The 14,751-nt window shown below is 38.2% G+C and overlaps 1 protein-coding gene across 1 annotated transcript in view; it reads left to right on the top strand.

Moving 5' to 3' along the window:
• MYO3A (myosin IIIA) overlaps positions 1–14,751 on the top strand; it is a 184,318-nt gene that overhangs the window by 114,270 nt on the left and 55,297 nt on the right. The window contains exons 20-22 of the mRNA XM_059909139.1: positions 10,889–11,042; positions 12,189–12,277; positions 14,314–14,443. Coding sequence (XP_059765122.1) covers positions 10,889–11,042; positions 12,189–12,277; positions 14,314–14,443 — 373 coding nt within the window. The remainder of the gene's footprint in view (positions 1–10,888; positions 11,043–12,188; positions 12,278–14,313; positions 14,444–14,751) is intronic.

The following is a 14,751-nucleotide window of genomic DNA, read 5'->3' as shown; positions in this document are numbered from 1 at the left end:
GCTAGGCAGCAGAATGCAAGATAATGGATTTGATGTAAATGCCATGAAACGGTAATTTTGTCACGGTACAGTGTGTAATAATGATTCAGCTTCAAAAGTCAGAAACTCACTTGAATTGCATTTGGCAAAACGTTAGTGTTAAAATTATTTAGTTAATCAAGTCTAAAAGAAATAGTCGTATTTTATAACATTTAGTGTGCTATTTCTCCTTTAAATAATATAGAATTGTTTTGTGCTTACTGATTAAAACTGAGGTTTTTGTTTAAATTTGAGATAAATTAGAGGTACATGAACCTCTTTTGATTCAAAATATTTAGCCTTATTGCAAATTTACTTTGAGATCGCATTTTGAAAACAGTGGTTGCACAAAAAATGTTTGGATTGTGACATTTCTTAGGTCAAAAAAGGGACATAAATTTAAGATTTTATCTGTTTGCACAGCTCTCATCTACCCCAGATTCTTGTTCATCACATACTCATTCTCTCACCCTCTCCCTCTACCCCTTCTCCACTCCTCTCCAGTAGTGCCATCCTTTGGCCTAGTTATATGATGAAATCTTTTAAAGTCTTTAAAAACAGAGCCCTTCTCCAGCCTGCTATGTCTGTAGCCATGGCCCTCTCTCTTCCCTTCATAGCCAGGCTCCTTGAAAACATATTCAACATTCACTGTAAAGTATTGATTTCTTCCCCTCCTGGGTACATTGAGTCCATAGTATCCGGCTACTGGAAGGGCCCTTCTTAATCTCATCAGTCATTAGTATCAGAAACATTTTAGTCTCCACATTATTGTCAACCCTGTTGACAGATTCCTGTTTCTGGAAAATCCCTCTTTTGTCATCTCTAACACGCTTTCTGTTTCTCTAGCTCTTCGATGGCTTCCTCCTTTACTCTTCCTGCACCAGCCCATAAATCAGTGGTTCTTAACCCTGGCTACATATTTGAATCACTTGGGTAAAATCCCAGTGCTCAAGTCCTATCCCAGACCAATTAAGTCAGATATCTTCGAATGAGACCTAGCTATCACTATTTTTTAAAGGTTCCCAGTCTATTCCAATGTGCAGCCAATTACTGCCCTAAATGCTAGCTCCCGATGAGTTCTATATTTGACCTCTTCTTATATTCACTAGGAAAGAATCTATTTCCAATATTTCAACTACTCCCTAAATGCTAGGGATGCTCCAATCCTCACCTCCAACCCATGCCTCTCTCTAAACCTCCCCTGATTAGGACAGCTTCCAGAACTTTATCCAGAATTGAACTCATCATCTTTCCCTCCCACTTATATTCTTTCTTAGAGAATGGCATCTCTATCCACCAGCTTACTCAAGCCAAAAATGTTATGTTACATTTCATTTCTCATTTCTGAAATCCAAAAAATCAGTGAGACTTATTCTTATTCCTCCCTCCTCTATGCTCCAGTAAAAACATTTGACATTTGACATCACAGTATTTAGTTTCCATTTTTGCTCTCTCTCACTAGGCTGAAGACTCCTTGAGGTCAAGGATTGTGGGATTCTGTATTAATTCTTTTTGTATCTTCAGAGCCTGACATATAGCAAATCCTCAGTAAATATTTATTAATCAATGTCATTTTGCTTTAATGACTCACAATGTTCACAGAATCCATTCTAACCAGAAATTGAAATAAGTAAATTTTTTTTAGTTTGGACTTTTTGATAGGGATCTATTAGGATTACTTGCTTCATGGGACCAGGTGCATCTTTGTGTATTTCCCATCTGATTAATTAACAACTTGTGTTAGCAGACTTCTATTATTCTTCTCTTTGGGGGGTTGAGGTTAGAACCTGATTTTATTGGAACTACCCTTTAAACCAGTGTACATATCTTTCAATAATTATTTGCTTTTCACTTTTTTATAAAATTGTAGTTTACAGTTCACTTTGATTGATAGCCTTGAATTTCATTCATCATCCTAATACTCTTAATTGTTTTGTCTTTGGGCTTGCTACAAATGAAACTACTCTAATATGGCTCTTTTAAAAATATCCTTGAGAGGCTTTCAAGACAAAACCAACTCAAAATTGCCCCAACAAATTAAAAATGCAACTAGGATCCAAGATTATGCAAAGCACTTTGAGGAAACAAGGCCATTCCCAGTCCTTTCAAGTGCCTTCCTAGGGTAATGACCCAAGCATCCCTACTTCATAATCTTACGGACCAAGCATTGGCAGCTGAGTGATCAGGTCAGTGAATCTGGATCTGGTGGACACAGGAGTAGTCAGAGATTCTGTTGATTTTAACGTGTGTGTGCACCTGTTTGGGTTTTTTTTTTCTTTCACTCTGTCACTTACCTCTGAAAGCAAAAATTGTAACTGAGAAATGCTTATGTAGCTGTATGTATTAGCTACCACAGATAAAGAGAGCACACTTACACCAATTTCTATACATAAGAAACAGCTACTTAAGCCAAATCATTAATTAAAATCATGGTCACACTTCTTCTGGTCAAATGTAATCATAGGTTTGACCTAAGAGCTCCTTCGCTTAGTAAAGCCGTTATTGCTTATCAGGAAGACGTAATGTTCTCAGTTTCATGGACGTACAAATGATCTGTCCAATCTGAGCAAGACACAAGCCTTGGGTAGCATCTTCACAGATGAAAGCACTTCTGGTTCTGCTTTAATCAACAAATATTATCTTTATCGACAGTCCTACAACATTGGGACATAAAGTTTGGCTAAAGGCGTTTCCTGTTTTTGCCCCAGTTCTGTTTGCATGTGATGTACAGTAAAGTTGGTTATGAAGGTATTTTGAATATCATTTTCCTATTACTTTCTATTAAAACACTAATCAGTAGACTACAGTAAAACATGTTTAGTGAAAGAGTTTATGACAGTGACCTAATCCATAGTTTGTTGAGTGGATAGTTTTGTTTCTCAGAATGGTTGCCTCCAACTAACCATTTGTATTCCTTTTGAAACATATTCCTAAATCTGGGAACCTCATTTTTAAAAAAATATTTATTTATTTGGTTGCACGCGGTCTTAGTTGCGGCATGCAGGCTCCTTAGTTGTGGCATGCAAATTCTTAGTTGCAGCATGCATGATCTAGTTCCCTGACCAGGGATCGAACATGGGCCCCCTGCATTGGGAGTGCGGAGTCTTATCCACTGGGCCACCAGGGAAGTCCCTGGGAACCTCATTTTTAACTCACTGGCAGCTATGCCTCTTTTCTTCTCAAAACCTACTTTTCTATGGACATAAATTATATTCCTCGGAACCTCAACCCACAACCAAGAGCATCCAGAACTTGTATCTTTTTTTCTCCTTACTATCCAGATATTTAGAATGTCTAAGACAGTAGGTCTAGAGTAGTATTGTTTTTCTAATGTGTATAATATATAGCTCCTGAAAATTGTCTGGTTTGATATTTCATTTGAAGCTTCCATACTTTTACAGCACTAGAAGAACCATTTGACTTTAATAAAATTTAAAGGAACAATTTATGTCTGAAAACAGTAGTTTGAAAATTAGATAATAATCCAGGTCCCCTCCCTTGCAAATAGATGATGAGGAGTATTGTTGTAATCTTTTAAAATTCAAGACTCAATCAAACTCTGCTAAATAAGTTGCAACTGAAAAGTGTATACTTTTCTGTCAACTTTATTAATTCCACAAATAGAGTGTTCATATTTCAGCCTTCCCTATTTGATTTGTATAGCATTATTTTATGCACATTGTTTACTTCCATATTTTTCAAAAAGCTTTTAATTAGCAGCTCAAAGAGCAGGAAACAAGCCATCGCATTTCTAATAAGGGAGGTATCTTTTCGAAATAGCCCTCACACTGAATCTCCATGGTAATTTGTAGCCAAGACTTTGCTTTTGTTGGGTTTGTTTTTGCTTATTTTCTGGTTTTCTTCCATATGAAAGGGAGCTCAATGAACAGGAACCATGAATTAGTCCCCCATGGGCATGAGTTTGAATTGGAATAAATGGCATTGTTTTTTAGGCCCAGAAGTCATGTATGATACTACAAAGCATTGTTCTAGAATCCTGAAGATTCACTCTACTTCCTCATATGCCTATTTATACCTAGGATAAGCTTTCTGATCCATTAGTGCAGCACATTTTTCTCACTCTTAACTGAACTAAAGTTTTTTGGGTTTTTTTTTTTTTGGCTGTATTGGGTCTTCATTGCTGCACGAGGGCATTTTTCTAGTTGCGGCGTGCAAGCTTCTCATTGTGGTGTCTTCTCTTGTTGCAGAGCACTGGCTCTAGGCGCACAGGCTTCAGTAGTTGTGGCACACAGACTCAGTAGTTGTGGCTCGCGGACTCTAGAGCACAGGCTCAGTAGTTGTGGTGCACGGGCTTAGTTGCTCCGCAGCATGTGGGATCTTCCCAGACCAGGGCTCGAAACCGTGTCCCCTGCATTGGCAGGTGGATTCTTAACCACTGCACCACCAGGGAAGTCCCTAAAGTTTGTTTTTAAAGTGAGCTATTAATATTTGTTTTGCTAAAAGATAGGTATACATATATATACATATATAATTTATATATGCACTCATGGGTTTAAAATTAAAAGTCAGAAGTCATTTTATAAACAGGAAGCTATTTACGGCACGTAATGGAAACAATAACTGCAATTATGGCTCTGGCTTCTCGCAGAAACTGATGTGTATGAATTTTATCTCCAGCTGTTCACATACTAAAGTTTAAAGCTTTTGAGGATTTGAATGTGGGCTCCAACACATAATTTGTGGCAATTACAAAGAACAAAGATTCATTCAATTATATAGTATCTATACTTGCAACGTTTTTTATCATCATAAAGTAAAAAGAATCAGTCATCTGGTAAAAAAATATGTGGGTAATACGAAACAAACCCCTTATAAATGTCTTCAAATTGTTTTGCTTGCAAAATGTGAATTTTTATCTTATATCCAGCTTTCTTTCCTATTGCACGCGCCATATGTGTGTGATGGTGATGGCATTTGTCTTATGTGAGCTCTCCAAGGGATAAAGGCAATTTTACAGGCATTTTCCTTAAGCATTAAGACAGCTGTACATTTAAGAAACCCTTGGTATGCAATAAATCTTCCTTTATAAATGCTTGGCCAAGTTTTAGGCTACTGTTTGAGATCACACACAGATGTTCCTTAAACTTCTCACCTACTAAGTGAGTATGGAAGCTGGTACCCAAATGAGTCGATACACGTGGCACATCCCTGCAGCATCTCCTGGCTGTGAGCAGGCCACCCTCCCTCTCTGGCTCCCGCAGGCAGCCTCCTGGGCTCCTGGGTCCTCCCCGTCCCTCACTCAACACCCACGCTGCACTCAGTCTGCTTCTTTTCTATCAATGAAGTTGGCCAACACCCTGAATGTGATGTGGGGATTTGTGGTACTTACTTTGACAATTTGATAATATTTAAAAAAATCTTTTAATTATGATTAAAAATAATTTTGAGTGAAGTATACAGTGAGGAGCATCAATCCGTACACAGTTACTATAGTTTTCTACGTGTAAGGTTAGAACATAGTATTGACAAACTGAAATAAAATTTTTTGGTAAAGACGTAGACATGACAGTAAAGCAGAAATAGTTTAAGGTGAAAGAGATCCTGGTGTATAGAAAACTACATGTCTGAATTCCTAACTGAAATTCCTCCTTATCCTAAACCAATACCTGTCAATAGAATATAAATTTGTAAAATCTTTTATGGCTTTTAAAGACTTTTCAAGGTTAGGTACCACATACAAAAAGTGACTAGGTGAAACTTTTCATCTCAAAATGTATATCTCTTTTTCTGAAAAAGGAAGCTCTTCTAGAGAGTATCATTGAAATCTCCTTTCTCCAAAGTTCTTAAATATATGTAAAATATAACATGTATATTTTATTAGGGATTATGCAAAATACTTTCTCGTTAGTTTACTTGTCAAATTCTGAATTAATGACCTATGTCATTTCAAATTAATGATGATCAACATTCTCTTTGGCTTGCTATTAACATAAAAATGAACGAGACCATTGATATCAGCTTTGAATAGAAAATACCGAAAAAAATAGATTTCCAATCATAAATTTTACTTAACATCAAGAGTTTAGATTTTTACAGTATGCATATTTACCACTGTGCTTTCTTCATTTTTAGTTTTTTTTTTTAATACTTAGCTACTTCAGTAAAATGTTATTACTAAAAATAATATGTATATATTGAAAGAGAGCAAATGATAAAGCAAATGCAGTAAAATGCTAGAAATCGGGGAATTTGGGTAAAGGGTACATGGGAATTCTTTGTACTGTTCTTGCCACTTTTCTGGTAGTTTGAAATTATTTCAAGATAAAGAGTGGCAAAATTTCTTTTTTCACTATAATAAACATACTCAGTTCACCTTGAGTACTGATAACACCCTAAATCCTAGATTTTCAACCTATGAAGCCTTTCTCTTAACAGTGAGTAACTTCTCAATGGTTTCTTTCCACGCGGGCAGTATTTTCATGAATATGTACACTCATATGAGCAGTTGGTGAGTAGGAATTCTTTTACTAAAAGACAGGCGTCAGGGAATAAATGTGTATGTGGCTTCTTCCCCCTTGTAAATGTTCTGTCAGCAGAACATTTATTCATTTATTCATTAAGTTTCACAACACAGTCAGGCAGTTTTGGCATTTTGAAATGTTAGAACCAGAAGAAACCTAAATAGATCATTTATATTTCATAGATACAAATGGCTCCCTGTGACTTGCCCAATGTTACAGGCTGGTTAAACAAAGCCAGGACCGGAATCTGGGTCTTCTGATACCCATCCAGGATATTCTCATGAACAAACAAATAAGCGAAGTTCAGAAGAAACAAGGAACTAACAAAGTATTCTCTTGTACAGAAGAAAACATGCTCCATCTAGTTGAAGAAAGAAAGAAGGAAGAAGGGAGAGAGGAAGGAGGGGAGGAAAAAGAGAGATAGACAGTATTCACATGAAAGGCCAAGGAGAATCAGCATAAGTCTGGAAGGAAGGAGACTGGAGAGAAGAGTAACACTGAGGCAGGTGGCAGTGGTGACAGAGACTGTGACAGCTGGAGAGCTCAGAGACCACCTAACAGGAAGGATATAGACCTAGGAGATGGAACAACTGAAGAAGAGAATAAAGCAAAAGCAAAGAAATCCTAGGATGTAACTTAAAGGTTGGAATGGAAAGGCAGAGAGCATTCTTGCTGTGCTCCAAAGGACAGGAACTCTTCCTTTTTCATCTTTATTTCTACCTTCCCCAGTCCCACCTGCCCCTAAATATATACATGGCGGGTGCTCCACAAGTGTTCAAGGAATTTCACTATGTAGCATTGTCTGCAATGATCTACACAGAGACAGTGCCACAAACCTAGGTGAACTGCAAATACCGTCTGATATAAATCCCATTCGTTCTTCTCCCATGACTTGAAGCAGAGAGAATCATTAAAAAGTGGACTAAACTTATAAAAATAAGAGAGAGTGATTTATGACTTGAAACAGCAGACACAGGAGACTAAATATTGAGGATCATCTAAACCAACTGTTAAAATATTTCCAGATTCTAAAATACCTAAAACTGTGGAGCAGTGTCAGGTAATGGACTTACCTACATGAGAAGGATATGACTTCATTTCCCAGGTGCAAGTTCAGTGTAAGACTTCAGTGTGCCCTGTTACTGTATATACCCATCTTGCATGAAAGAAAATACCATATAAGCCAGACTCCTTGATTGAAACCTTGATTTCAGGAAGCTCTTTTTGAAACTTCAGACTTAGCCAAAACTATCAGATGATAGTAAAAACATGTTCTCCAACAGTAAAATGATAACGTGGTGTTTTGGGGGATAGGTAAGACCTGTCGATCCTTTACATGATCATGCAGTCTGCTAGGCTGCCTATATACTGTGTATACTTGAAAGTTCCTAAGAGAATAGATCTTAAATGTTCTCACCAAAAAAAAAAAAAAAGTAATTATGTGATGGGATGGCGTTGTTAGCTAACTCTATGGTGGTCATCATTTTTCAGTATATAAGTGTATCAAGTCAAGACATTGTACACCTAAAACTTACACAATGTTCTATGTCGATTCTATTTCAATAAAGCTGGCGGGGGTGGGGGGGATGGAGAAAGAAGATAATTTCCCAGGAAAGTCACACAGAGCTTCATTCATTCATTTGTAATTCATTTAACACACCCAAGTCTCCCTAGATACAGAGGAAGAGAGTACAGAGGGGAATAAAAGTTCCTGTCCTCATGGAGTTTTCATTCTAATGAGAGAGAGGGAGGATAAGTGAAAATGCTAGAAATACTGTGAAATAATTGAAAGCATGGTGGCTGGGACAGGGCAGGGATAGAGAGTGACCGGAGGAGGAAGGGGTATTGCTGGATCAGACCAGGAGACGGGGAAGCGGCTCTCTGCGGGGGTGAGAGCTGAGTGATACGCGTGGAGCCTGTACCGTGTCGGTGACCCATGGTGAGCAGTCCACGCTTGCGTTTCCACCTGCCTCAGGAGCGTGTGGAAGCTTGCAGCTCTGTCAGTGTATGGTGGCCACGCTCCCACGCTGCTGTGTGAGTCTGAGGACTCAAGGTAGTAATCTCGAATCCCTCCTGGGGTGACACTCTGGCCCGAAGTATTTAAGCTTGTTGTTGAGGCCACAGCTGCGGATGCATCTGCCATAGGCTTTCTTACTGCTATGTCCTTCCACGCCTCACACTCAAAGTTCAGTGCAGAGCAAGGAGATCTTGTTTCAGGCATGAGGTTTTCTAACACCCGTGGCTTCTCACTTCCTTTCTCCTTGATGTATACTTAAAATGATCTCTTTTTCCAAAGGGAATTGGGGGCATCTCAACAGAGTAGGGATTATATATGTTAAACAGCTCAGCTTTACTGTAGTTAACAGCTCTACTCACCTGCTTTAAATGTATTTGTTTAATGTACAGGACATAGCAGAGGACTTTCTCAGTAGTTACATGAGCTACCTTTCTCCACATATACTTAAAAACAACTGAACATTTTGAAATCATTACAGCCATAAAAATACATAATATGTTGTTTTAGGCATGATAACTTTACTAAAAGTGAGTGCTCTGTAAATCCTGAGTAACAGCATTTTTTCTCCATTGGTTTGCCTGGAGATACTAACAAGTATCTTAAAGGTCTAAGCCCATTGTTTTCCAAGTTACTCTGCTCTGTATGACCTGCCACCAAAGCATGCAGTGGATTTTGACACAGGCAAATAGAAGTGACAAATGCATTGATTTAGACCATAACCTTGAACACTTCCCATAGAAAATATACAAAACCTCTTTTGAACTTTGCAGTTGCCATTTAAGCTATAATATGCTGTCAGCATAATGTGTCTGACAGTCACGTAACTCTAGGTCTGTGTTCATCTCCCAAGGTTACCTTCAAGTGAAAAAGCTGTGAAACTTCAAACATTGTTTCCATTTTTTGTACTGGGTAAACTGAATGTCTTTCAGGTGATCTAACTTTTAGACCAGTGGGTTCTGCCTCATTTTTACATACTAGATTTTGTTTTATTTAAAAATATACATTTACTTTTTTTCCTGGTGACACTCTTGACTGTGATTTCAATTTTATAAGGCCCCAAAAGCAGAGATTAAAACTTTGGCTTATTAAATGCCCCACCTGCCATTGGCTAAATTCATCCATGAAGATCCCAGAAATAAATTCTCTTTCTCTGAACTCCTGTAGTACATTGTACCTAGCATTTAGCTATCCTGTGTTACCTTGCATTTTGGGTATTTATTTACAAAGCTAATCGCTCAAATTTTATCTTAAATTCACTGAAGACAGAGAGTTTGTTTTAAACATGTTTTTATCACCCATCACAGTGCCTTATTATAAGGTGTTCAATGAAAATATTTAATGAATTAAAGAATATATTAAAATGGTAATGAAAGTAGCCTGTAACTTTTGTCTGTGAATTGTGCAGGACATTCTTCCCCAGTCAGTAATTATTTGATACTCTTCCCCACTAATAGTTGCTTTATCACCTGAGAAAGTGGGGGGAACCCTCCATGTAAACATCACTACAAGTCCGAGTTCAGAGGTCGTCTATGTCCTCTCTCTTACACATTGCAGCGCTGGGGGTGAGGGGGACCCAGTATGAAGGCAAAAGTCATAGAAGCAAAGCTGCAGCACAATTCTTCTTGTCCTTTTGGTAAAATAGATCATCAGTATCTGTGTTGTGCTGGTACCAACATCTTACAGTAATTATTGTTTTTATCTTATGCATTTTATATTATACTCCACCACAAATGATTACTAATGTACCAGATATTATTACTTTGTTAGATGGAGATTGTTACTTCTGTTTAGTAGAGGAAAAAACAGAAGTTTAAAGAGTAAGAAAATTCCAAAGGACTATATGGCTAGTCAAGTGGCAGAGCCCAGATGGGAACCTACGTGTTCTTGGTTCTCCAGCCATTGGTTGTTCCTGTGACCCACAGCCCTTCACCCCAAACAATGTAAATGTCATCATGACTGAAAAACTATGTTCTTGAGAGATCCAGCATTTCTGAATTTAGATAAAAGGCTTAAACTGGGGGAAGTGTAACCCTAAGATATACCTAATTAATATTCTATCAATTCTGGAACGTGATTTTATTACTGCTCATTAACAACATAGTCTCCTGCATCTGGAAAACTTGAGATGCCTGTAATTCTAGTATAGAAGCTAGAAACTTTTTATTACTACCCTGAGTATCATCAGTGCTAACTTTAATGAACTAGCACTTCTGGGGAGAGAGAAATAAAATGATACCTTCAGTTTAAGGGCAAGGTCATAGGGAGTAATTTTTTATAATATGTGTAAAGTAGAATTTTAGGTAATTGCTGCCAAGTTACATATTGTTCACAAAATTTTAAATGTTTCTATACATACCATGTCCCGTTACAGAATGAATACCTAAATGAAGATGTGGATGCTAGAGTTGTTGAATACGAAGATAACCGGCCTCTCCTAGATATGTTTCTGCAGAAGCCAATGGGTTTACTGTCCCTCCTCGATGAAGAAAGTAGATTTCCCAAGGCCACCGACCAAACTCTTGTAGGTGAGTTTTAAATTCAGTATGTCGACATAGTTTTCATGTAATACGGTCATGTAATTATGAATGATTTAAAAAAAAATTTTTAGTATCTAGTAGAGTATTGCTGTGACAAAGCCTGCATATCTAACTTTGAGGAAGAGGCTTTGGATCTAATACCTAGACCAGTGAATGTTTATAATAGGGTGAAATATTTAGTGATGAATTAAACAAGTTTCAATATTGGACTTCTCCTTATATTATGGGAGAGCCCCAATCATAGGATTTTGTGTTAGAAATGACCTTAGTAATTATCCAGCCCAAAACTAGAAATTGGAGGACAAGGCAAAAGGACAGCTCCAGAATTGGAAATGAGATACCTAACAGGGAGGAAATAAATTCATCTGTGATGTTCTCGTCGTTTATCTGACTCACTGATTGCCTATTCTCTCCTCTAGTTGGACGATACTAGATGGAAAAGAAAATAACCCCAACGTGGTGGGGAAATCATTTCATACTAGTCCCTTGATTTTGATGTTAAAATGTACCTTCTAGGACATGAAATAACAGAGAACTTGTGCTGGTAAAACTGTTGTAGAAATGCCTGTATGATCCTATTGTGTTTCCTATGTAATCAATAACAACCTATAGCTCTTCTTATAAAAAAGAGAGCCAAAATACCAAATTTCTAGGCTCATGGCTTCACATCCAGCTGTGTTTCACAAAGCTCTCTGGACAATCTCAAGTACTTAGTTTCCTTCCTCTGTAGTTTTCAGTGGTTCTTAAAATGGGGTCCCCAGACCAGGAACATCAGCATCCCCTGGGAACTTGCTAGAAATGTTAATTTTTGGATCCCACTCCAGACCTATTGAGTCAGAAACTCTGGGAGTGGGACCCAGCAGTCTATTTTAACAAACCCTCCAGGTGATTCTGATGCTTGCTAAGGTTTGAGACCTGCTGACCCAAATCATATTGGAATGGTAAAATTCATGATCTCAAGTTTTGCCTTACCATTTATAATTATATTACAAATCTGCATGTAATAACTATATAAAATTTTCTGTTTATTCACTGCACATTTTCCATTTGGTGGTGAAAGAGATGATTCTGTCAATCGGTATTTTTTGAGGCCCTCCTACATGCTTGATATTGGAGTTAAATTTTTTTCTACAGAAAAATTTGAAGGTAATCTGAAATCACAGTACTTCTGGAGGCCTAAAAGAATGGAACTTAGTTTCGGAATTCACCATTATGCAGGAAAGGTAAGAACTCTGAAACATTATAACTGAGTTTCTCTTTAGTCCTTCATTGAATAATAAGGCCATGAAAATTATGGCCCAAAATATTTATAGATGGCTGTAATGATATAAAGAGTCCATCTTTCTGATCCTAAGATGTGGCTTGGCATGTGGTTGGCTGACAATGGGGACCTATTTTTTTCTTCTTTTAATGACAGCTGAGAACCTTTTATATAAACTGCCTTCTTCAGACTTGAGTTGCTTCTCTGTCCATGGCAGCCTTTGTCTCTCCTCTTTCCCAACAAGAGAAGGTACCGGGCTGGAGGTATGGCCAGATCACTGAGCTGATTAATTAGAATTAACTGATGGACTGTCATTCAGTCAGAGGAAGCAGTGTTTATGCATTGGTGGATACACTTCCCACACCAGAGCAAACCTCAGATATGCCATCCTACATATGGAAAGAAACCCAGGAGACAGTTTCTTTCCCTTCTGTAGAGATTAACAGGTCTTTCCCTCACAATGATGTTATAAGTACTGGAGGACTAAGAAGATATTCAAATCAAGAAGGAATTCATAGACATATACAAACAAAATAAAATACCGCAGAACCCCGAGCATTCTAGTCTAGTAGAACTTCTGTGTCAGTCAGTAGTCCAGGCTTTTGTCATTGAAAACAAAATCTCCCTTAAATATTACAGTTATAGCCTTTCTCATGATTTTCAGCATGTGATTTTCCAAATAAGCCTACTTTAAAATATTCGTTAAGAATTTCCTATGATCATTTTATCCAGTTTTTTAAAAAATTAATTAATTTATTTATTTTTGGCTGTGTTGGGTCTTCGTTGCTGTGCGCAGCCTTTCTCTAGTTGTGGCGAGCGGGGGCTACTCTTTGTTGCGGTGCGGGGGCTTCTCATTGCGGTGGCTTCTCTTGTTGTGGAGCACGGGCTCTAGGCGCGCGGGCTTCAGTAGTTGTGGCACGCGGGCTCAGTAGTTGTGGTGCACAGGCTTAGTTGCTCTGCGGCATGTGGGATCTTCCCGGACCAGGGCTCAAACCCGTGTCCCCTGCATTGGCAGGCGGATTCTCAACCACTGCACCACCAGGGAAGCCCTATCCAGTTATTTTTAACAACTGTATTAGTCTTCTTGGGCTGCCATAACAAAAATACCACAGGCTGGGTGTCTTAAACAATGGAAATTTATTTCCTCACAGTTCTGGAGGCTAGAAGGCCAAGATCAAGGTACCAGCAGATCTGGTATCTTGTGAGGCCTATTTCCTGGCTTGCAGATAGCTGCCTTCTCCCAGTGCCTTCATATGGCCTTTTCTCTGTGTACGTATGAGGGAGAGAAAGAGATCTCTGGTGTATCTTCCTCTTCTTATAAGGACACTAGTCCTGTGGGATTAGAGCCTCACTCTTACAGTAAACTTCATTTAACCTTCATTACCTCCTTAACGACCTTGTTTCCAAAATACAGTCACATTGGGGATTAGATTTTCAACATATTAATTTTGGAGGGACACAATTCAGTCCATAACAACCACCACATTGGACCATCCTACAAAAATCTTTGGGTTACATTGATCTTTAAAAATCTTAAAATTATTTAGAAGTGCCAGAAACACAAATACCCACAGTGTATTTAGACCACACTACTACTGAGACTAAATCTATAAAAGCCTTTTCACTGCAGGTGAATCAGTTATCATATAAATGATAATACCTTGGTGGCCCCAACCCTCCAAATAGAGAAGGGAGACCCACAAAATTTCCAACGTGATACAATAAATGGGAGGAATCAAACCTCTTTGATTATTTCAACCCAAATAAAATCAGTGTGACACAAATTTTTCTCTGAAAAGATATAATGTAAACCTGGAGAGGTTCACTTTTCCAACCAAGTTGTAAGGGACTACCTTTGTAAATCTCTGTGTACCTGTCACTTAGTGCTAAATAAGCTCTCAGTAAATATCTGTTGATAATGATAATGCTGCTGCTGCTGATGAGGATGAGGGAGATGACGTTGATTGTGACAGTGATGATAACGTACTTTATCAACAGGTCATCTATAATGCAAGTGGGTTCTTAGCTAAAAATAGAGACACTCTTCCAACTGATATTGTGCTACTTCTGAGGTCATCAGAAAACAGTGTAATTCGGCAGCTAGTCAGCCAGCCTCTAACAAAAACAGGTAAGCTGAGGCAATTTCCTTCCATTTTTGTTGTGTGTGAGTTGGTTTTATTTTTATAAAGAAGCTAGGTTTCCATAAAGAAAAGTTTTGAAGCACTCACCAGAAAATACGGTGGTGTCCTAGCTACTCACCAAAAGAGTACCGTCACCTTCAGAGAGTTCAGAATTACCTGCTGTGTCAGGAGTGGGCAACATTGGATGATTCTTTGAGATTCTACAGGTTTAGTGAGTTCTGCCTAATTGATTAAAAAGTTGTGTGCCTTTTTCCAACCAACCATATAATCCTTGCATTTGCTTTTAAGTAGAAAA

Source organism: Balaenoptera ricei, chromosome 2 (assembly GCF_028023285.1).
Source record: "Balaenoptera ricei isolate mBalRic1 chromosome 2, mBalRic1.hap2, whole genome shotgun sequence".
In the NCBI taxonomy this organism is placed as follows: domain Eukaryota; kingdom Metazoa; phylum Chordata; class Mammalia; order Artiodactyla; family Balaenopteridae; genus Balaenoptera; species Balaenoptera ricei.
The sequence above is the reverse complement of the archived record's forward strand: the minus strand, read 5'-3'. Positions and strand labels throughout refer to the sequence as shown.